This window comes from Rhipicephalus sanguineus, chromosome 4 (assembly GCF_013339695.2).
Source record: "Rhipicephalus sanguineus isolate Rsan-2018 chromosome 4, BIME_Rsan_1.4, whole genome shotgun sequence".
Classification (NCBI taxonomy): Eukaryota; Metazoa; Arthropoda; class Arachnida; order Ixodida; family Ixodidae; genus Rhipicephalus; species Rhipicephalus sanguineus.
Window position 1 is genome coordinate 10,603,646 of NC_051179.1, and position 24,693 is coordinate 10,628,338.

General features: G+C 44.9%; 1 protein-coding gene across 2 annotated transcripts; it reads right to left on the reverse strand.

Moving 5' to 3' along the window:
- Positions 1-2,208: 2,208 nt before the first annotated feature.
- LOC119389364 (inhibitor of growth protein 5) lies at positions 2,209-24,693 on the reverse strand. Of its 2 annotated transcripts, none has more exons than XM_037656586.2 (6): positions 24,569-24,693; positions 22,393-22,631; positions 20,903-21,011; positions 13,837-13,957; positions 12,888-13,032; positions 2,209-2,348 (listed from the first exon to the last, which is right to left on the reverse strand). In XM_037656586.2, the coding sequence occupies exons 1-6, from the start codon at positions 24,603-24,605 to the stop codon at positions 2,247-2,249; spliced, it is 753 nt and encodes a 250-aa protein (XP_037512514.1). In that variant the 5' UTR covers positions 24,606-24,693; the 3' UTR covers positions 2,209-2,246. The 2 variants fall into 2 exon arrangements, with proteins under 2 accessions (XP_037512514.1, XP_037512516.1); XM_037656588.2 differs by having other exon boundaries at positions 13,850-13,957; positions 24,569-24,620.

Consider the following 24,693-nt stretch of genomic DNA (forward strand, 5'->3'; position numbering starts at 1 on the left):
CGCTAGGTGGTGATAGTTGCACCCGGCGGCTTGTCGTTTTTGGAGCTCTGTCAAACCGAAACTGAGGCTGTGTCGGCAATGAGGAGCTTGTAATTAATTATCTGTCGCGCGCTGCAGCAAACGATGTGCCGTGTTATGACTAACAGGCCTCCAGCAACACATTGCAGCAAAAAAACGCGGGGCGAAAATTTGTGTGTCAGGACTCCTTTAAGAATAAATCCGTTCTTTGACCGCGTATGTGACTCGTAATTCTCTCCAGTTCTAAGAGACCCATTCAGCGTTTACATAAAAGGTCTGTTGTAACAGTACTTGGATTTTATATACTCCTTTTACAACAGACCAAAATCCTCTTCCCTACAAAGGTCTGTTGTAATGAGGTTATTCTGTACCTGTAATGTTCTTGTTGCTGAGAAAAAAAAATACATTGTTTAGCCTATTTAATGACATTTTTACGTTGTTTTTTACTACTTGAAGCCATAAACTCTGCATACTAAATCAAGGCAAACATATGGTTCTGCTAAATGGTCAGCTGCGTGTGCTTTTTTTGGGCGTCTTGCTTAATTCGTCTCGCAGATAATTAAAATTGGTCCCGTTAGTGCACGTAAGAAATCCACTTCTCAGTGTGAAAAATTAGTGATAAAGAGTTGAATGTTGCATGGGACTGTTATCCCCAATGGGTGCGGTCACTGAATGCATGTCAGTTTAAAAAAAAAAGTGGAGCCAAAGAATGGCAGAACTGAGTAACAGTGGCAGCAGACAAGGGTGTTCAACACTGAGATGATTTATAACAGGCAGCTGGCGACACAATGAAGCGTGCTCTATTACCGAGACTCCTTCAGCAAATAACAGAGCTTAGTCTGCAAGCACTACAAAGTCCTTCCTCCTTGAAACACAAGTTACAACAGGAAAGTAAAATCATAGCAACGTTTTTTTTCTTAGACAAGGATGGCGCCTGCTTTGCTGAAATGATGCACAGACAAAAACGGAGCAAGCAGAATTTTGCTTTCGCATGACGTCTTCAATTGCAGATGATGCTGTACGGCAACACATGCCAAACACCTAGCCTTTTTCGCCTACTTTTGACCCAAGTGAATTTTTCCAGGCTTCTAACGACACAATTTCTCAGACACAGTAAAAGCTCGTTACTTCGGAGTTCACGGGACTGGAAAAAATGTCAGAACTAACTGAACGCACCGAATTAGCGAAAGTACCAAGAAAACAACAAACAAATGTCTGTTACATCAATACACTTTCATTTTCTTGATGAATACATAAATCCTGTACTTATTCTGCATAAGAGCAGTGTAAAAGCTGCAATTTGCGTCATCCTGCGACTTCATTCTCAATGCGACCATGGCACCAGACTCTGTGTTTAATTAGCCCAAAACGTGCTCTGCACCACTTCCTTATTAAGTACCGCCACCACCACTGCCACCACGCACATGTGACGGTAGTTCGTTTACAGGTAAAAATGGCTGGCAACAGATAGTTCTTTCACTGCGATGCAGCAAGTTTTATGCCAGCATGCAGACTGCAGCTGAAAGCTCTTCATCTTCAACAGCTTCCATCATGTTTAAGTTTTGTGACATTGCGCGCGCATTGTATCAAATAAAAACGAAGCTGTTCAGTGTCAGATTCGCAAATGTACGAAACAGTGGTCACTCTGGTGATGATAGCAATGCAGACAGCACAGCCTCGTTTCAGTTATCTGCTAACACCGTTTTCGCTCTTTTGCGGCGCTTCGAACTCGGCGCACTCCAAGGATCCTCCGAATTTACCAGGTTGCGGCCAAATATATGACCGAATTAGCGAGAGTTTGATGCCATCAAACAATGTATACGCTGGCTAGGACAGGAGAACACGTCAGAGTTATCCAATTTTCCAAATTAATGAGGGTTGTATTAACAAGCTTTTACTGTATTATTGATTTTTACAAAGTCAAGCGGAACTTCCGTGGGTGTAGCAAAGGCTTTCTTTTGTTGTCAAAAAGTGATGTTTGAATCGCAACGACATTCAAGAGGGAAGTCTGGGTTAAATAAATAACATGCCCTTGTTCATAAAGTATTTTTCTTCTATGTCAAGGCTTAAAATTTTTTGGGCACTCTTGTATTCAGCAAAAAATGTATACACATTCACACACTTATGTATACATGCATAAGTCACAAAACACACAGGTTGTCCCCAGCACAAACTAAAGCACTGAACTTAGGATTGAGTCCGAGATACTGCAACACTTGTGGAGGCAATCACTTCTTCTTTCGCTCAGTGGAACATTTGGGACAGAACCACTTTCCCTTGGGTTTGCTTGTGAGGCCGACACAGGTGAAGTGAAACCACTCAATTGGACACTGAAAGAAGTAATAAAATGAACTAGTTAAGCATGGCAGCATGCTGAAGAATACAACATGCCTTGTCATCACTTTTTATTCATCTAGTTAAAGGGACACTAAAGGCAAATAACACTTTATGTCAGGGTGAAAGGTCGGTGCTTGAGAATGTCTGAAACATCAATATTATATACAGCAGCGTTGTAGTAATAAAAAATCCAAGTATAGGCAGGATACGAATTGCAGCACCATTAGGACACTGCAAAAGAAGAGCTCGATGGCGCAGTATGGCCTCAGTAGAATTAATCACAAGTGCTCAAACTAACCATGACAAAAAAGAGCACTCCAATGCATTACAAGACACAATGAGCAGAAACTTTTGCATTTCAGTCTTATTCATATAAAACAGAACTTGACAGATACCACTGAGGCTAGACTTGAGAACGACGCAAGTTTCGTTTATGCCGAGCTGTGCTCCGCTAAAGCCCTTTGCTCCGCTAGGCCGCAGCACCAGCTGTAGGGCAATGCGGGCATGACAAATGGTATGTCAGAAGGCCGATCTCAAAGGAATGCAGTTTGAACTGCGCTAACTGTATATGGCCCACAAAAACATGATTTTCTTTCAAACTAAGCATTTCCTTGGCCCGAAACAAGCACTACTAAGTTTCTAGAATGCTATTTCAACAATCCATGTCAGCTTAATATTCACCTTTAGTGTCCCTTTGAAGTAAACACACATGGCATGTCAAATGAAATGCCCCACGATGTCTACAAGAGCCCATTTTTGCTCAGCACAATGATGGTGGCTAGACTGATTGCAATCAGTTGCCACGCACAGGACTTAGTCCTGCTGAATTGAACTAAAATCAATAAGTTTCTCATCATTTTGGAGATGATGCGTAAGGGCACACTGTAAGGCAAAATTTGAAAAAAAAATCACTTTTTTTTTTCTTTGCAATTTGGGAAGGCTATTTCTTTTTGCATATTTGCCACATTCGTGCTTTTCTTAAAAAGTATTTTTGTGACTGAAAGCCATTTTTTCCGAAAGCAAGTAGTGAGTGAACACGCACCCTAGGACAAGCCCCTCGTATGCGCTCCGTGCTTACGGTTCATTTTCCTAAAGAGAACTTTGTGTACGAAAGCCAAAATGCTTGTCTGGAGTCAGCTGTGTATAGAAAATTGTCGGTTAAGGCTGTGCGCCTTTTTATTCGCACTTGTTCTTCAGAGCACATCTGTTTGAACACTTTCCGCTCCTAGCTTCATTACACCTTGTGTCTGTCATGCCTGTCGATAAGTTGAGATGCTGAGGGTAAAGAAGGTCTTCAGCAAGTGTAAATTTCGTGGCAACCAATACAAATGCAGTTCTGTTGTAAATGCAAATAAATGCCGACAACGTACTGAGGTGCTGAACGCTGAACCAGCAAGCTCTTCATCGTTAAACCATTCAGACTTTTCAGCATTCTTCGAGGCGAATCGCGTGCAGGGTGACGTGACAACGAGTATGCTCCAATTAATGGACATGAATATTATTTGTGATGCAATTGAATCAAATTACATGTGCAAACAGTGCAGTGCCAGTGTTGAGCTAATGGGAATTGTGTCGCAGAGTCTTTGCTGTCTTTGTTTAGGCTTCAGAGTCTTAAGGATTGCGACATTGGATGTTGTTCTTTCGTTTAATGATGGCAGTATCACACGAGCCAAATTTCTGAAATAATCAATAATCAGCCTGGGCAAAAAATACAGTCAATTTGGTGGAAAAAGTTGGCCACGATCGACAATACATTGCGACAGAGCTGCACGACAGCTCACAAAAGAAGCAAGGCAAGCAAGACGAGAGGCTCCAAAGTGAATAATTGACTTTGGCAATGATTACCAAGCTTGTAGCTACTAAATAAAATACTTGAACAATGTTTGTGGCAAAGTACGTTCGCTTTTCAGCTCTTTTCTAACTTTAAACTCGATTAGTATCTCAAAACCATGTTTTTCTTACTTAGGTACCATTATTTCCTAGTATTCCAAGATAACCAGTTGATTATATTTTTCTTGTATTCTGCATAAATGCATACTACTGAATAAGAACTGAAATTAGGCACTCAACAGTCTTTGTGTTACAAATTTTCAAAGATGCAAGTTAATTCAAAATTTAGGCCCCAGTGGCAAAAAATTCACCAAAATTCTAACATTAGTCAGATTTAAATAAATCTGCTTCAGTTAAAGAGTGGGAAATTTGGAAGAAAATAATATATGCGTTATGTGGATATCCCTTTTAGTCACTGTGAAAACGGTACCTCAAAATGGCCAAAAATGCATGGGACATAGTATAGGGCTTACCCTGTGCTCTTAATAAGACAAAAAGAAAATGAATCCTTTCAACCTTGTAAAACCATTCAGTAACCAGCTCTGTACATTCAAAGACAGCTGCTTTAAACTGTTCTAGCCTAAATATTTCGCAAAAAACTGCATTTTTCCCAAGCAACATATATACCACCTGTTAGCAGCTGCCTCATCCTTCTAAGCATCAGAATGCACACTGCTTTTACTCTCCTTTGTAACACTGCTTTTTCTTTGTAACATATGTTCGCTATGTTTCCCTTGTTGCTAGTTCCGGGTGGATATGAGTAATCTTTCACCTGTCATCAAATTCAGTTGCGAGTCAGCGCTCGTCCTTTGTTCTAAGTTCCTTCCACTTTGTCTACTTTTGTTGCACTGTTCCCTTTCATCAGACTGATAGTGGAGTTGAGGTCTCATGCACGATATCTGCACTCTTTGATGATGCAGCAAGGTATTTTCCAGACAACAAACCGAAGAGCTAAAGAGCGGTAATGCACCCTTGATGAAGACACAGGTGCACTTTCAGGTTTTAGCTCGCACAGTTGGCAAGTGGCAGGAGCAAAGGCTTTTCCGGTACCTAGGTAACCTCCCCCCTCCCTCACTCTGCATGCCTTCAACAGGCTGCTGCCACAGCCTTTTTATTTCTCGCTCTGAACCTCTTTTGTAATGCCTTTGTCGCTTTCTCCTCGGCCGGCACACCTCCGTTGAAAATTGCGCTTACTCCCTCGCTTGTTTGTGAGATTTTCCAGAAGCCACATTATAAGTGTTGTAGGTGGGCGGGTGGCCGGATAGGCTGCACAAAAAGCGGCATGCACCTTGCATATGCATGGAGTTAGACATGTGCGCCGGACCCAAAATCACCGGCAGCGGCGCGGCGCGAGAGGGGGGGGGGGGGGGGGCGAAAGAGTGAATGCAATAAGTACACGCCGTAATGTTACATGAACAAGGGCTAGCAGCTTACTCTTTTTGCTCCGATCTCACTTAACTCTACAAAACGCTGGTGTATGGCAATACAGCCGCTCCCGGGAGAGAAGCGGTTTTCGGTCAGTTTGTCATATCAGTGGTCCAGGCGCGAAACAGTGAGATCGCAGCGCTCACAGTGCGTAGAAGGTATACGAGCCGTTCGCTGAGGGATGTCTGCCGAAATAGTGCGCGTGCCAGAGCTCTTGACCGCACCTTATAGTCAAAGTTCACAGTTGCTGCATGCTGGAGTTACGCAGTCCCTTTCCCCAGGCATCCCTTCCTGCTCCTTCACCGAGCACATGACGGGCGGGGTGTTTCCTTCTGCTTGAGGAGCAATCGACGGCAGTACTCGCACGTGGGTTGATGTTATTCCGTGTGACGGAGATGGCCAGCTTCTTTCATCTCTGCTTTAGCCATGTTCCTTGCCAACGCTCGCGAGCTTTTACTCGCAGGTAGAACATACAATGTGCGGAGCGATGTTATAGATTTAGAGTTTATACAGAACGTGACGGTGACGATGAAAACCTGTCCTGAGCGTCCATACAATTGCTAACGTAATAAAAAATATGCAAAAAAAAACGTCGAAGCGGGCTCGCCTTTTTCCTGGAAAGCTGCATCGTCTCCGCTGTAAAGAGTGCGTCTGTTCGAAGAATCACATAATCCAGCGCCTTTTTCATTGGTTTCATTCTCGCCTTCAATACACTTCTTACAGGGGACATCTCCTCGCATCTTATTTCTTCATAAAGCACGCGTGCAATGTCAGCACTAAGCGTCGAACCTATCATGATTTTGCGCTTTTCGGCTACAGTCTGTTATCTCTACATGCGCGGTCGCAAACACACAAAATGGAGTAAAATCAGTTAATCGCGCACGATAGTCGTGCGAGAGAAGCAAGAGCGGGTGGGCGGCTGCATAACAAAGCAGTATGGGAGACAATTCACAACTGTTATTTCTCGTATTTGGACCAGTCGAGAGTATGTACCCTGATGATGTCACGTGAATCACTGTTCTGGCATCACGAAGTGCGCTAAAAGACAAGAAATGCCAAGAGAGAATAACGTGCTCGTTGTTTTTGTTTTTTGTTGTATTTTCATAGGCTGTTAGGGGCCCTTTATAAAAACAGGGCGTGCAAACACGGACACAGGAGAGTAGTCAAGACACCAGAAACGCCGCTAACAACTGAAAAATCACACAGCGGCGAAACCGAAGGTGGACACAAATATTTATGTGCGCATTCCCACGTAAGAGGCTATACCTATCAATCAAGTGTGAGTAGTGGTCTACGTGAGAGATAGCTGTTCACTCTCTCGACTTTTCTCTTATGTCCGTGTTTCCACGTCATGTCTTCTTAACATGAATACCTACCAACAAGCTCAGCTACATTCTAAGTTTGCCATTCTCTTTACTTTTGTATTTATTTATAGATTTACTCGAGTAAGAATGAAAGGAAAAAGTGTACTAATGCACCGAGATATAGAAATTACTTATCTATTTTATTTATTTATGCACAGTGTGTACTAGGTCCAAGGCTCCAAGAATATGCTATCCAGCGAGTTGGGTCGTCGCCCTTTAAGGCTGGAGGTCGCGGCAGCGTTAAGGTCAGGCAATACTCATGATATTTCTGGAGAAGAAAAAGATACTACAACTTCTGGGGAGCTATTCTCGATGCGTTCATCCAAAGCAGATGTTCACAGTCCATTTCAGCAGAGCACATTCAGTGATTCGAAAAAGCGGTGAGCCGTGATGTCACCTCGCTCTTGACCAGATCGCCGCACCGAACCCGCCAGCACATTCCTAGCGTAAGAAGAGTGTGGACGAAATGCGCAGAAACAGGAACTTTTCAAGTCTGAATTTGCATATGAGTGTCTCCCAGGTATTTGAAAACGATGCAGCGAATGCGTACCGACCTTACAGCTGTGTTAGACGAGCGGCCTCATTAAACCTAAATCGATGGCTAACACGATCAAAAGACATGTGCACCGAAAATCAGATCTCCGAGGGCTGCGTTCGTTGCACAGAAGCGCATTCCGTCCCTATCGTTTGTGTCGAGAGTGTTTGAAAGCTTCGTGATGTCATGATGGCGCTGCAGAACAAGAACCGGAAACAAGGGGCGCGCTTCTCGCCGAGCTCCCGCTATTCAGCGGCCGCTGAAATGGACAGTTCATTACGTGGACACATCTAGAAGAGCTCCTCCGGCGAAGTGCTGTATGTTATTTCCAGATTCTCCATTCGAATTAAAATAATAGAGTAACGGCGGCGCGCCGCAATTATTGCGCGGCGGCGGCGGCGTGACCAAAAACAGGCGGCGGCGGCGCACACCTCTACATGGAGTTCTAGGGAAGGGTTCATGGGAGCCAGGCAAGGCTATGTTATAGCCGGTCCTGCACTATAAGCAGTTGTAAGTTGTCTGAGCTGCAATAATAAACAGTAGGAGCTTCAAGACCAAGCCTTGCAATACATTGATTCAATGCCAAATGACGAGTAAGTGGTGTCAACCTTTTAGCTCTCACTGACATATCAGTACATTTCTGCATTTATCTCTGTGCACATCACTGATATGCCGGTATGTTCTCCACTGTCTCCCCTAGGATCTGCACAGCAACCCAAAGCTAGTGAGCTCGGGCCCTTTCCACCAGCTGTGGCATATACAGTCGAACCCGTTTATAACGAACTCGAAAGTGTCGCGAAAAGTGGTCGTTATATCAGTAGTTCGTTGTATATGGACTCGCCCTTAAAAACGTGCGCTTTGCGGCCAAGCCGTTTTTTTTTTTCCTTTATGCACTTTTATTAAAGTGCTAACAACCCCTTCGGTGACAAGCTAAGCCTTTTTGCGTCGTGAAGCGACGCCCGCTGCGTGCTCACGAGTGAATTAACCGCCTTTGCAATGAGCTGACACCTTCACCGAAGCGCGGTACCGCGACATGCAGCCGATCGTCCCTGGTTGCGTGCAGCGCGTTACCTACTCGGGTCGCGGAGTCACTGCCGGGCCGCTTGCTGTATGCCGTACGCGCGTTTGTACGTTCTTCGTGCTTGCTTCACTCCGGATCGTACACGGATGCGGCGACTAGCCTCTTCGGTCAACGCGGCGAAAACAAGCATTTTCCAAGCAACGCGCACTACGTCTCCACGATGCTCTCGCGGCCCTGCACGACGATGCGCGGCGCACTTCAGTTGTCACCTAGTCAAACACGCAGTATACGCTCGCTGTCAGTGCATCGACGTTTCTCGGTGCCCGCGCCGCTCAACAACAGCGAGCTACTTTCGTTTCTACAAAGCGACGCGCACTTTAAAGCGGTCTCGCACGACGCGGCGGCGGCAAACTTGCGAACGGCAGCATGGCTAAGCATGGCGCGCTCGTACCGCCGTCAATCCGCAGTGTACGGTGTACGCCACACGCGCAGCCGAGCAGATATCTACAGATGACTGTGATAAGGTTGTCGGCTATAAGGCATAACGGCACGTTCATCGACGGCCGCCACCTTGCCTTCGCTCTTTTCTGATGCTTATCCGCGAAGGCATCGCCGCAATCGCGCGGAAGTCGTAATTACCGATCGACCGGTCTCTGCCGTTACCAAAAAGACGGACGACTTTTTGCAGCACATTGTGGCGTCGACGAGTTTAGGGACGCAGTGAACCTTTTTGCGATGGAAAGTTATCGCGGTTATCACTTCTTGCACTTATGCCTTCTTGCGTTCCAAGGCATTGTTTGATTCATCGCAGGCTACAGAGAACGGCGTCAGGAAAGGTCACCGCGCGAAAGCTGACCGCAAGGCTTCATGCTGCCTACTATTTTTTTTTTCCTCATTGCCATTCTACCACTGAAGAAACGCCTGGAAAGTGAGCGACCTCGCTCGCAGCGTCCGAAATCTGCGTGCTGTGCTCGCCGATCTGGGTATCTTAGTTGCGAGTAAACGGGAGCGGGGCACGTGCGAGCGCGCGCCCCTGATCACGCTTTAGAAGGCATGCTTTAACTTTTTTTCGCTTCGTATGCGCCATATTTTTACCGCGACCGCGTCTGAAGTGTTCGTTGTAAAAGTAGGAGGCTTTGAAAAATGTTCGCTATATCTGGACGCAGCTTCAATGGTTAGCATACGAAAATCGTAAGTGCACCCAAATATGGTCGTTATAACCGATAGATCGTTATATGTGGGATCGTTATAAGTGGGTTCGACTGTATATCTGAAGCACATTAGGATGGAAGCTGGTGTAGGTACATGTATAACTAACTGCTCAGGTAGCTTATGACCAAGTAGTATTGCATTTTTTGCCCTGCGGGCATTATATGCAACCAAGGAGGTTTTAAAAAAAAACGTTTCTGGAGTGGAAGCTCTCGCAGCTCCTTGCCAGCGAAAGTGAAGCCAGTTTTTGCCCACCAAAGAGCTCGGAAACATGCTCTTTTCTATTGGTGCCTACTTGGAGATCAAATGGCTTTGATCTGTTAGTGTAAATACTACGTTAATTATAACATAAAAGATCGTTGTTGCCGACAAAAGTAACGCGCCCAGAGGAGTATTGGCGACTGATTGCCAATAAAATTTGCCATGACTTTGAGGCTTATTTACGGAAACCAGTAACACAAAGACTCACTTGGAGCAGTATCTGACCTGTAAAAGTTGCCATATTAAACTCGTCTGGCGTGCGTGGAAAACGCTCGCTTTCCTTCGCCAAACGCCGACGGTTCATCTTGCCCCTACTAAGATGGCGGGTGCAGCCGCCATCTTTTGGTGGGCACGGCTTCACTCTTGCGCAATAATCGCCACTCCAGCAATTTTTTTTAACCTCCTTGTATGCAACAAAAGCATTAAAGGAGTGGTGACAGAAAATTTGTGAACCTCTGTTTTTTGCTCTTAATCAATGGCTACTGACTCGATAATAGCGGCAACGAAACTCATTTGCCCCAGTGCGAGACGAATGTTTAATTATATGCTCGTACGTTACGACCGGAGGCAGTTTCGATTTCGAAGAGCACTCGGTAGCCCCGTGACAAAGATGGTCTACTTGGTAAACAAGACCGCAAGAACCAGTGACGTCACTGGCCAGCTTCTGCTATGTTGTCAGTGCTGCTGTTTCGTTTGCTGTGTTGAGCAGGTGTTGAGCGTTGCGAGTGCTTGTTTCCTCGATTGTCAAACTACGTTGCTTATCTAGTGCGGCGATGGACGAAAGAGCTGGCAGGAGTGTAAAAATCAGTAAGAAAAGCTCGATTCACTTTGCGAATCTCGCCGGTAGCTGCGATTTTGTTCTTGTAGTCGTTGTCCAACTGAGGCGACGTTTTCCGCCAGGCTTGGAGTAGCCGCAGCATTAGACGTGCTGAAACATTTTCGCTCGGATCATTCGTAAAGTAGCAGGATGAGAAGTGACGAAGGAAGCATTGAAATCACAACATTGGCACTCTGTAACAGTGTTTATGCGTAACATGCAAATGACGTGATGTACGCTTTACTGACTCGTATTAATATCGGGCAACGCCGCGTTCTCAAGGCATACCAATCCCACGTACGCACGTCGGAGGGTCGAAGCAGTTATCTGTCCACTACGCAATATGATCCCGGCAGCAGAGAGCTTTAGTTTGTCTGTAGACTTCCTATCGTTTGCGAGCACCTGGTTACCGGAGCTGTTGACGGCTGCAGCAGCAGCAGCAACTGCGTACAACTGCGGAGCCCGTAGCGACATCTTGTGGCGTTTTGTCCAACTAAAATATTTTTTTCGATTTTTTCCGTCGCGTTGTAGTTCTTGTCGGGGGAAAAAAAAGCAATGAGAATACTGTGAGTTGCTAATTATCTCACTGCAAATGCTTTACATAGATTCAGTAAGCGGGTAAGTCGCTGCGATGTTATATTGTAGGTCTCTGGTTAGGCTATGCATCATCAGGTGTCGCTACCAGCTTTGTCGGTCTCGTACACGCCTCCGGTAACCCGGCCAGAAGTCGTGACGTACGTGGTATCCACTCGGTGACCTCATCGTCTTTTGCTTCTATTTCCGATCCGGCACTTTCACGAACTTCAAAACTCAATTAAAATACCTTTTAGGCTGTATTTGTGGCTGATATTGCACAGATGGCACCTATATGCACCCATTAGTGTGATTCAACAGTCAAATTGTGTCCGAATTTTTGTGTCACCACTCCTTTAAGGGTGTTGCACTTTTGTACCTCTAAGCAAAATATGTAGGGGTGTGCCAATATTCAAACATTCAAATATTTTTCTAATAGTGTTTGCTGTTCAATTCAATCACACCAGAATTTTACTATTCTATGTATTTGAATTTCCAGAAAATAAATATAACGGCTTCATTTGCTTAAAATAAAATCACAGCGCTTCTGAATGAGGTGCATACACCCAATTCTCCTAATGAACTTCGACCTATTAAAGATGAAAGGTCATCACTACACCCCAGACACTATTTTCGACAAATCAACAAAATATCAAGCTATCCAGGCTCGTGGCAATACTGCACACTACGTCACCCATGTCACTACCAGACACCTAGCAGCAGTCTCGTTTTCCCGTGGCATCGAGCGTGCTGCCACTAGGTCTATGGGTTACCATGCAAAAGGAATTGTTTTCTGGTTGGCCAGGTTTGCGAAAGCACGCACTCGCCCGGTGTGTCGTGTGCGGAAAACATGTGGCCTCTCCCACCGGAAGTGATGCCGGTGCCAACCACTCGCAGCCTCGGAGTAGCAGAGGGAAATTTGCACATCAGATGAGGAACTCTCAACTCGAAGGGAGCGCGCCCTTGTCAGCCGCATCAGTTGGGTCTCCACAGTAGTTGAAGGAGGAGAGGTTGAGGAAATGGCGTCTTTTCCTTTAACGTGTAAAGTGTTGACGACACCACTTTGGTTTTACCCAATCATGTAAATAAACACAATGCAGCCTCTGCATTGCCTCATTCTTTATCACACAGCTAGGCAACACGACTTAGCAGCACCTCTCCAGCACTTCAACCTAGCCAAAAGAAATGCTTTCATGTTCCTATCTAATAAGAATAAAAGGTGCCCGCAACTTTTTGTCTGTAATTTCACTTCGAAGTATCAGAACAATATTTTAAAAATATTCAAAAAATATTCTATTCGATTTGCACCCGAACTTTAATATTCAAATTCGCTTCGCACCCAAGATTTTGCTATTCGCACAGCTCTAAAAATAAGATGGACCTGCTCCCATCAACTCCTTTACCTAGCAGCACATGTGGCTTAAGCTTAGCACAACGAAATGAATCGAACACATAAAAAAACGCAAAAAAATAAACAAATAGCAATGCAAAACTTACATCAGGATTGTCGCACCCAATCATCTCCCCATAGGAGACCTGGTGACAAAGGCAATAGGTGGGCTCGTTTGGATCCACAGGCATGTCAAGCACATCAGAGGGATGCGATATACTGATGGACTGTAGGAGGGGAACATCTGTTGGTCTGCAAGCATTACAGCAAAGCAGCATTAGGTGTACTCTGCAAAATGGAATAAGCTTGCTCAACTACGCAATAAAGTTGTCACAGATGCATGATTCAATCCTCTTTCTTTTTCAGTGAAATAAAAAATAAAACAAGGAGTTGTTGTCACCATTTCTTGGCAATGGCTACTCTTTTCCACTTGATTGTTAGGATAAAAAAATCATGAAAAAGAAAGAAAAAGTATATATATATATATATATATATATATATATATATATATATATATATATATATATATATATATATATATATATATATATATATATATATATACACAGCCCTGCATTTGCCGAGTTCAAAAGTTCTCATTGTAACACAGTACACATACAAGCACAGTGCACACTTTCGATGTTGTTAGCTCAATACTTACTTGGTAAGTGAAGTAAAAAGTCACTTTGTATAACTTTTTGTTAGGAACCATAAAGCAGGCTGTGCGGCTTAAATTTCTAACATTTTCTGGCACAAGCTTAGTCATAACACTTTCTACCAGGGGCGTAGCCAAGGGGGGGGTTGGGGGGGTTCAAACCCCCCCCCGAAATTTTTCACTATTGCTTGCGTATATATACACGCACACATACAAACACACGCACGAACATACATAAAGTATGGTTGAACCCCCCCCGAAAAAAATTTCTGGCTACGCCCCTGCTTTCTACCTAGAGTGCTTATCAGAATAATTAAAAAACACAAACCCTACATACAATGTACAACAAGAGAGAAGCCAACTTCGAAAGTGGTGGCTGTTGAAAACAATGTAGTACTCACTGGGAGACCTGACCCTTGAGCTTCTTGCGTGAGGGTTTCGGAACTTCATCATCTGATGACATGGAGCGTCCACGCTTACTCTTCTTTTTCTCTAATTTGTCTTGTGTTTTTCTTCCCCGCTCTGGTTGAGCATGATAAAAAGATTGCATATATAAGACCCCTTAGAAACATGTAACTGGTTTATATATATTACAACCATCTGCCATCAACACGTTACATAAACATTTAAACAATTGCCTTACAATGAATGAATCCTCAAGCTGCCTGAGGTTATGATCGCTGCGAATCTTCTCATGTTTCTCAGATGCAACAAACACATATGAAATGTCATAATCAGAACAAGTTCAAATCCAAATAGGCAAATCAAGGATTATGCAGAAACCAGTGATGCTACCGAGGACTTCTGATTTGGAGCAATTTTTGGAGCAGCAAAATTTCCGTTTTGGAGCACTATGGAGCAGCAAAAATTGTCATCTTGGAGCACTTTGGAGCAGATAATTTTGCATCTGGGAGCACTCTGGAGCAGCAAATTTTACATCCTGGAGTGCATTACAGAAGCATATTGCATTAACATTCAAGCCCCTGAATATTATTATGGGGCTCTTATGAAGGCTAGAAATATTTCGATTCATTGAAACTCTCATGGAAAAAATCATCTCAGGGGAACTCCATACTTCACTCGCTAATGAAAAAATAAGGGCTCATGCAGTTGAGTGTTCTGGATTGACCTCTTCGGCAATTATTTTCGACACTAACAAACAAATAGAATACGGGATCAATAAAATTGCACTTTATGAAATGACACTCTAAATACACCTATGTGGTTATCAGCAGATGTGGTAGACAAACGCCGTGATGTACAGCAGTGCCTCAATGGCAGAGAGCCTCACTGTCCCTAATGCATTCCCCTAAGAAAACGCCAAGGCGAAAGTTAGGTTCTTTTTCTTCTCGATCGACGGGTAGATCCTCCCCCTTCCTCTCTGCAAGCTTTCTGCACCTCACCTGGTTTTGCGCTAGCTCCATGATCGGTGCACCGATCACAGAAGCAGTGTAAAGTGACGATGTCATGTGACGACGTCATCACGTGACGTCACAATATATGACGCCATGATGACGTCACAAGTTTTGACAATCTATGACGTGTTGATGACGTCATCACATGATTATTTTTTGCATCAATCGATTGACGCCGCCAACGGTCAATTTTCGTGTTTGGTAAAGCATCTAAGGCTTTCGCATTAATATTGAGTATTGAACGTTAACAACCTGGCCTTACATACCAAACTGTCCTCCACCATGTCACCTCTGTGCCATGCGCGAAACAGTTTCGCTTATCATCCACTTCACAGAGTGAAATGGCTCCTCATTTTTTTTTAATTTTTATTGTGATAGCAATGATATGGACACTCTCGGCGGATTTTTGCCGTCGCCGTAATTTTCCGTATAAAGTCCAAGTGAATAACATCACCACGCGCATTCTAGCCGCGGATAAAAGCTCGCGAACGCTGGCGACGAACGCGGCTGAAGCGGAGATTAAACTAGCCGGCCGTCTGTCTCCGTCGCACGGAAAGCGCATGAGATAACATCTTCCCGCGTGCGGGCCTGCCGTCGATTGCTCATCAGAGAGGAAACGCCCCGCCCGTCTTTCGTAAGGAGCACGAAGGGACGCCAGGGGAGCGAGGGGGGGGGGGGGGGACCGCATCGTTCAAAGGGCGCAGTCGCTTGCGCGAGGCGTCAGGAGACGGTTCGTAAACTTGCTGTGCTCTCAACGCTTACTTCGCGTTTAGAGAACTCAGAACACGAAAACGCTTCGGTTCCTGGAGCGGCCATATTCCCTTAAACCAGCGTTTTGTTGAGTTACGCGAGATCGGATCCAAAAGAGTTAGCTGCTAGCCTTACTTCGTATAACAATACAATTTGTTGGTATCGCATTCATAACTGAGTTTTTTTAACCGTCAGCTATTGACCCTCGAAAGTGAGGGGCGGACGTGTAACATGGCGTAGCCGCTTCACTGTGGGCCGTGAGCGACGGGCCCGCTACTGACAGCTGCGCATTTGCGGCTGCTCCGACCAGCAGATATGCTTTTATTAATGAGATAACATTTTTTAAAAGCAAGCAAAAATTTGAATTGGAACCCTAGCACGTGAGCTCGAAAGGGAAGGGCCTTTAAGGGGGTATTTACCGCAGAGTGATTACAAACTCGGATGTGCCGGTGGAAGGAATTACGAAAAGACTCTTCTGGATGAAGATCCATGGATAAAGTATATCTGAGAAAAAGTGTCAACACGTTCCCACCGTTCGCGTGCTCTTCCATAGACGCGAAGCACGGAAAATTTGATATTGTACCATATATATTTTGCTAGAGATCCCATACTTCATTCCGCGATGTCCAGGAACAGAAGTGACAGACATTTTAGCGGCACGCATGTAGTTATTACTGAATATTGCTTTCCTTGCGTGCCATGTGACGCTTGAAACGAGCTATCAGCAGCGTTTCTGGAACAGACGACGTCCGTCGATGAATCGCCGTCGCACTTTCTCGCTATCGATAGGCCTAGACGTCACGAGCTTCTGCGGAGAGCGCGTTTTGCTGTCGAGCCGACTTGCAGAACAGAAGCTACGTCGGCACCGTGCATGGCATCGTGGCTTACTCGGGACGCACGCGCGAGCGCTCTTTTTTATTCAGCAGAATAATTCTTGGTCGATGGTTGCGACTTTGGCAACCCCATGATCAAGCTGCACATGTTCAGACGCGCCGGCGGTGCGATTGCCGGTGATAGACGCCCTCAAACGCGAGACTTTGGCGCAGTTTGGCGCAATTTTCGTCGATATTATCACGATGGCGCAGTAAATACAATTTGGCGCACTTTGGCGCAGTTGGCGCAGGAGTGGAATCCCTGAGAAACCCTCAAACATGACTGGCAAAAGTAAAAGAACTGTTTTCTGAAACCGCTTAGTTACCTGTGTGTCACTGGCACAATGTTTTTTTTTTTCATTCCTCTGGTCCAAATGTCACTGCTGAGCCTATGCCATAGGTACAATATGTAGTATATCATCTGATCTCATTTCCCAGGGGTCATGACAGCATCTCATTAAAGCTAAGCCTTGCATCACTTGTCCAACATGTACCATATTTTGCTGCAGCAGCAGCTCATGCCTATGAGCCATTGACCCACGAGGTTCATCAACCTCTGCCATCACATCAGTGCATCTCTGACCAAAAAACGAGGTTTGAAAACACAGGCTTCTTTGACATCCTTTCCATACACTTGTTCCAGCTATGTGACTGCTCTCTCCTCATCACACAGCACCAACTTCTTATGATATCAACAAAGAAAGTCTGGACACAGACCAAGAGAATGAGAGAAAGAGCAAGCAAAGCTATTTGCTCCAATTGCTTCTTGGGTATACGCGAAAATGTGCTTAGCAACATGTTGCTAACATGCTGCACCTGTTGAACTCTGCATATAATCTTAAATTATGCCGGTGCCACACAGAAACAGTCAAAGCCAAATAAACTGAACACAGATATATCAAATTATTTGCTACATTGAACAGCTGTAATATCGCCTTGGAAATCATATGCAGAAGTATAGCACCGGACTACACATACTTCCATAATCACCTTCTCAATCGATATACGAGGGCGAATCAGAAAGTTTTTGCCTGCCTTTTTATTGTCCGAAATGAGGTGCATATTGTTCGTTGGAAATATACACACTATCCTATGTACCTTACCCTATTTCTGCACATAGTCCTCACACTAGTTCAGACATTTCTCCCATCGCAGGACAGCGATTCATGTGCAACGATGAAGCCAAGACAGCAGTCCGACGGCGCTCCCAGTCAGCCAGACGAATCCTACTACAGGGGCATCTCAAATTTAGTGCTGTGATGGGAAAAATGTCTGAATCGGCGTGGGGCCTGCCATGTGTTGCAGTGAAGAATACTAATATCAGAGAGAAGTAACCGTAGTGGAGTTAAGCATACTGCCTGCGACCATAAATTATGAGAAACAGAACTGTTTCAAGAACTCGAAAGGCCTCCCAGTCTGACACATGCGCTGCAATAGAAAGCACAGATGAAGAATGGATAATAAGTTAACTTTTATGTCTTCAACATGGCCTTAGAGAAACAAATCAGCAAACTTCTCTTTTTAATGACCTCAAGAGGCTGTCTGAAACATGTAGTGTTTAGATAAGCTTCTGACAAGCATATTTTGTATTTCAAGTCCCTGCAGAATCTCAGTAAAAGGGAGTTATTACTTAAATGGAACAACTGCCTTTGTATTTAACAGCTGAACCCCTATATGCCTCTCTCTGTTGATGAAACCCCTATTAAATGGAACACATTCTCCTGGTCCCTTTAAAGAGCTTCTACTTAGAGGTGTGCGAATATTCGTACTTTCGAATCTTTTCCGAATAGTGTTTGCTATTTGATTTGATTCGCACCGAATTTTACTATTCGAAGTATTCGAACTTCCAGAAAATAAATATAACGCTTTAACACAACGGAAAATAATTATAACGACGATAAATCGGCGTGCAGCGTGCTTGGTGTTGCCTTCTGAGGAGCCGACGTGCGAAACTGCTAGCCGCTTCCCCCAGTGCTCCGAGCAGTCGCTGCACGACGTGCTGGGTAGGGGAGTCCGCTGCCGATGCGCTAAATGCCCATCAGCGGTTCCGAGGATCCAGCAGGCGATGCAATTAGTTGCTTATGACAAAGCACACTGCGGCTTCTCGCATGTCCGCAATGTCCCCTAGCACCGTGTTAATGCCCACAAAGTTTGGATACGTCTCGTACATCGGCGCTCACGGAGTTAGGCCTAGCCACGACTCTGAGCAGTAAGCTCAATCGCAGTGTACATAGCCGCAGTGCCCGATGTTCTTAAGCGCATCATGCTCGATCGCGAGTGCAAAGAGTCGTGCCGTGATGGTGCTGATAAGCAGAACATCTAACCGCGGGTCCCACGAGTCAGTCGGTCATGGACGTGCGTCTGCGATGTTCGTGACAAGCGCGGCGCACTATCGTAATCTGATGATTCACGTTCCGTTTGCAGCTGCCAAACTAAAGCGTAATTATACGTCAACCCGTAATACAAAGCGAGTGCGAACGTGTCACTAAGTAGCATGATTGTCGACAGCCGTGACCTCGTGACGCTCAAGCAGCAGACAACGCTCTCCCGGAGCGAGCATCGGGGCGAGGCATGCTGAAGCAACATGGCAAACACAGCCAATCGGAGGCCTCAAAGCAAACTTTAAACGTTTGTTTCTTGTACGCATGTTTCTCAATGGAAGGCCTAGCTGAAGCTGGAAATTTGAAGGCGGATCAATGCTGTTCCCAAAGAACCCAAAATGGTGGTGCCCGGTTGCACCATTGCGGAGCTCTAATGTTTTTAGAATGCAATTTAAAATATGCTTAGGATTCCTCTGCAACTATTTTTCTGTAATTTCATTTCGAAGCACAGGCGTGCGCAGTGTTCCCCATTAGGAGGGCATTGGGGCAAAATATCATCGCAGCCACTCCCTCCCCCGTTCCCTGTTGGTCGGGTCCAAAGGACAACATGCTTCACAATGGATTAAAAAAAAAAAAAGAAAAGAAAGAAAACGAAGCGATGATGTGCTTCTCACAATGGCCTGCCTTTTGTCCCTGGCTTTTCTGAAGTAAGGACTGGAGGTAAACAGTTTTTGGAATGCAACATCAGGGGCCTTCGGCTGCCATTATCGTCAAAAGCCTGCGTGGCCATAGGTAAACGTATGGGGCAGGCTTTGCGCCCCTCTCCTAGGTGAATGGGGGGGGGACCTCCCCCACCCTCTCCATGCGCATGCCTATGCTTCGAAGTATTCGAAAAATATTCGAGAAATATTAGAAAATTATTCGATTCGATTCGCACTCAAACTTTATTATTCGAATTCTCTTCACACCCAAAACTTTGCTATTCGCACAGCTCTACTTCTACTGCATCTACATATCAAACCACTGTTCGATATATACCCTTAGTTTAAGGGCAAATGGCATATTGCAACAAATAAAGCGGAGCTGGTTGTCACAAGAACATTCAACTGGCCATTTAATTCCATAGGCTGTACATGAAAATACAAAGAGATAATGTAGCAGCCACTAGCAGAAATTTCCACTCTTTAACATTTCGAAAAACAATTCCCGTGCCTCTTTCCTTCACCCGACCAATCCCCCTCGTACATGCAGTGACGCAAACTTGCCCATGGGCAACTTGACGTACCACTGGGCTCGTCGATTCATCTAAACTAGGTCTCAACAAACAGTTGTCAAGTTAACGTCCCTTCCTGTTCTCACCCACCACTACGAAACTGCACCTTGTTTGATGGGTTTTGGCCACGCAGTTGTCGGGTTGTCATACCTGTATGCACTTCGCCTTCGGCATGAGCAACACGTGGAGGAAGCGTTGTTCAGTTGTCGGCTGCTAATTGAGCGCAGAGCGGGGGAATCTCCGGTAGCTCGGACGGGTCGCGCTTGCTTGGTTTACCCATTGCATGTGTGGCAAGCAGGGTTCTCCACGCTTTTCTCTCGCGCCCCTTCATCGTATTTTTGGAAAGCAAGCATGCATTCCTGTTGCATTGTGAACTGTCACAAAGGTTTAAAAATACCGAAGAGCCGAAAACTGCCCGTCAAGTTACGGAGCACGTGCGACAATCTAAACAATAAACAAACAAGAGCCACAGCAAGCGGAAGTGCATTGCGACTGATCGAGCTCACCGATGACGTCAATTGCTGACGTCGTGTCACGTTGCCGAAGTGGGCAGAGTCATGACGACGGACTATGCCTTCCCCTCCCTATGGCAGGGAAGGAGGGCGAGGCCGCACGTAAATTTGAAACCAGCTGAAACGGATGTTCTAATCCTTGTAACTTCCTTATGATAGCACGTACTCGCGAAATTCTTGCGGCAGCATGTTCGCAGAGCAAAAGTGCACATATTTCTCTTCATTACAATTTTTGGACCTCGGTTTAAGTGAAATCACCAGTGTGGCCGACAGAATGAGAATCGTCTACAGAATGCCAAAACAGAGGCAGTTAAAAGAACTCACTTTTTGTCGCGCTCTCCGAGTCACTCCCCTGGACGTTTAAAACCTTGTCTTTGAGCTCTGCCTCGAACCGGGCTAAATCAGCATCAAGACGTCTGATGTGCTTATCCACCTGCAGAAATAGCAAACACATAAAATAATAAAATCACTGATTTCGGCTCATTGGTTCAACATTGCAGAAAACCACCCACAAAACAAGGACAAAGAGCACTGAACACACAACAGCTTTTCTGTGAAAGTGTGAAACACACACACGCACACACGTAATTTACAAATGCTCAGTGCTGTGTTGTCTCCCTTTTTGTGTGCCGTTTTCTTTCAAAAATTTTTGACGGTAAAATTTGAAAGTGCAATAAGAACGTTACCAACATCTGCTGCATGAAAATGTAACCATTTCCACAAAAAACAAGCTTTATATACCTTAAGAGGCTTCTAAACGCACATGCCACAAAGTTAAACCAAAATCCTAACTTTTTTCTTCACGGCTCACAAAGCTTGCTGTAGAGATAGAAGCTGATGCTAGGGCACTACTGTAGACAAGGAGGCTATGAACAACAACGTCTGTTTTGGCAGTTTTCATCGTAACAACTCATGCAGAGTCTGACTTGTATGAAACGAATATGCGACACTTTGCAATGGAATTATAGCTTGAAGAGCCCCCAAGTGACAAGTGGTTGCTCTCTTATGATAATTTACTGATAGAATTCTTGTACTAAGGATGTCTGCTGCAGCATGGTAGCTCAATATTTCTGAGATTTTACACGATATACTGACATGTTATAGAAAAAATGTGACTGTATACAATTACTTCAGTGAAAGACATGCCCGATTACATTCAGCACTTACTGCTGCATAAAAGTACCCAATTAATCACATTAATTTCCATTCAACTTCACGCGCCAAGCATTCGTTTGCCTGTTCAAGTTGTCTATGACATTAGCTTGCCTCAAATAGAATGGCTCACACATAGAAGTATCCAGTAGTTTGGCATTGCTGGTCATGGTGCTCTTTGGGGGGGTATAAGCAACTGCAATTTACAGACTGCTCATCCACTAGGCCATGTGCAAGTGCACTATCATATTCTCTCTGCATTGCGAGCATTGCTAGCTAGTATGCAGCCATGTTACTGGAATATTAAATGCCATGTTTTCCAAGAAAAACCTCGAGACCAGGTGCCCCTGGTGCAGAGGCAGCCCTGCGCTATATTGCAGATTGTGGAGATGTGATAGGACACCTTATAGCACTCAACTATAAATTCTATAAGCAGTTGAGGAAACATCTAAAAGAGGAGCAGTGGGAGATACAGCAGCCCAGAGTCATTCTAGGGGAGCGACTAGTTAGCCAAGTCCAGCAGGCGACCAAGGCCAGCAGTGCCCTGGACTGAAGGGCTACAACCACGACATCCAAGAAACACTTCACGACCAATCAAGTTTTCATCTGTCTATGCTAGTAACAGCTTCGTGTTATTAGCCAAATAAGCATTGTTTACTTACCATTTCATATGTCTGCATGGCCAATTGAACCTTGTCGTCACCATATTCCTTGGCTTTCTCGAACATTTTCCGGACATTTTCCAAATGTTCTGTCCGTTCAGCTGCCGTATAATTTTTAGCATTACTCATATATGCCTGGGACAACTTTTCAATGTTCTTAGAAAGTCCCTGCACTCTAGTGTCAAGATCTCGCATCAAATTGAAATTTCTCTGAAGTTCGGATGGCAGCGTCTCCAGGCCTGAAAAGGAAGAACAAAGAAATGCCATAAGGTTTTACTGTATGCAGCAACCCTCCCTTTCTAAGACATGTTCAGAACAACGTAAACAGAATACAAAATATCCCTGCAAATGCATCGCACAATGAGTGCCAATGTTAATGCAATTACCATTCAGGAAGTACAGCAGCACAGCTGGTGAAGCCCGTATGAGGTGTGTGCTGTAGCCAGGATCTTCTCTCGCACTTTTCTATTCTTTTGTTCCCCTACTCCCTTTCCTCAGACGCTAACCAGTGGCAGAACTGCAGAGGACCGTTTTCTTTTCCTTGTGCAAGCAACTTGCAGGGCAGCCATAAGTTGCGTTTGCCTGCCACTGCATATCCGCACCCCAGAAGCTTCAGAATGGAGGGTTGTCCTCCGCAAACCCAAACAAAAGAGGAACGTGCTTACAGCACCATAAATGTGATATGTAAATTTTAGTTGCATACTCAGGCACGAATATTGATTTAAAAAGACACCTGATGTTTTCTCATCAATACTTTAAAAAGTTTTGAACTTGATGCAAGACATGTGCTTATGTGCCAAAATGGGTGTGCTTGCACGGCCTGTCATGATGAACAAAGCCGTCAGAGTTCAATCAAAATGAAACACAAAATCAATGCAAAGTAGCTTTTGGGGCAACTTGGACACGCAGGCAATTTTCGATAGATAGGGGCTGAAACACTATCCCAAACAGTGTTTTGTGTTTGACACATGCGCTGAGGCAACAACCCAAGGTGATTGCATGTGAAAAGCTCTGTATGGCCAGTTTTAAAACACCTCAAACATTCCTCGAAACCTAGTGAACTAAGCTCACGTGAAAGAAAAGACTCGTAGAAACAGGAAAGGCTCATAAGTATGCTAACTGCGTTAAATAATTGCATCTGAAACATACCCGAGTAAAAAGGAAAACGTGAGGTATGAAGCAGTTTATGAGTTAGACTAACGGTTTCAATGCGGTCTAGTTCGTATTTTTATAGCGAAGTTTGGTTCTAGTGCCAAGTAACAGCGTTATGAAAGTAACAACGCCTTTTGCCCGTCTTTCTTGTTTGCCGTTACAACCCAACTTTGCGATGAGTTAGCACGAGCACACTTACTCTTTTCACGGAAACAAGAACCTAGGTAAATTAAGCCACAAGTAGTGCGGATGGGGCAGTATTCCGAGACACGACCACTTTCGGTGATACCATCTCTTTTCCAAAACGCTGTTGTTGCGGCCTAGGAAAACTGGCTTGCTCTTCGTATGCGCTTTCCCAAGCTGCTCGGTCACCTCGGGAAAGTGTCGCCGAAAGCGGGCCTCTTGGATTATCCGTCCCTTCCCGTAGCAGTGACTTCAACCAGTGAGCTTTGAGTATGAGGTGTTTCGGGCAGTCGGGAACCTTAGGGACGGATAAACGAAGATACCCACTGATCGGCACAAAGTACGGCCCCCCGCAAGAGAGCCGCCCAAAAAGTTTCAGGCACAGCATAGACAAACTTTAGTTTAAAAACGTCGCGCTATTAGCCACATACGTGGCACACAACCCGGCCTTCAGTGTTTTTACAAAATGCTGCACCAAATGCAGTCATATTCTGACAGAAAAGTTACACTGCTCCGAATTTCTGCCGTCGATAAACAATTACGGGACAGCGGTGCTACAAAAGCCGTCCTTTTGTGTTCATGTTAACGTGTACATTTATTCGAGCACTGCACAATTATTTGCCCGTTCGTAACACGTAGTGCGTGATACTTGCAAGAAGTTCACAGTGAAAGAAAAAGAGAAAATACAGCGGAACGAAACGACGTACCGCACGACCACTTGCCAGCATAACGTACAGCTATCGATACATACAAAAATTCTAGACCCAAGCGACGTTTGGCGTACACAGGCCGCAATCGGCAAATTAAATAGCGAGAATATTATGAAATAGAAAGCACGTACTGTCAAGGTAATGTTCCAAATACACAGCGGTCGCCATTTTTTATTTTCATTTCCGCAGACTTTCGTGATGCTGCTTACACTGCAGCTTGCTCAGTCACACCTGCTTTCGCCAAACAAAAAAAGAA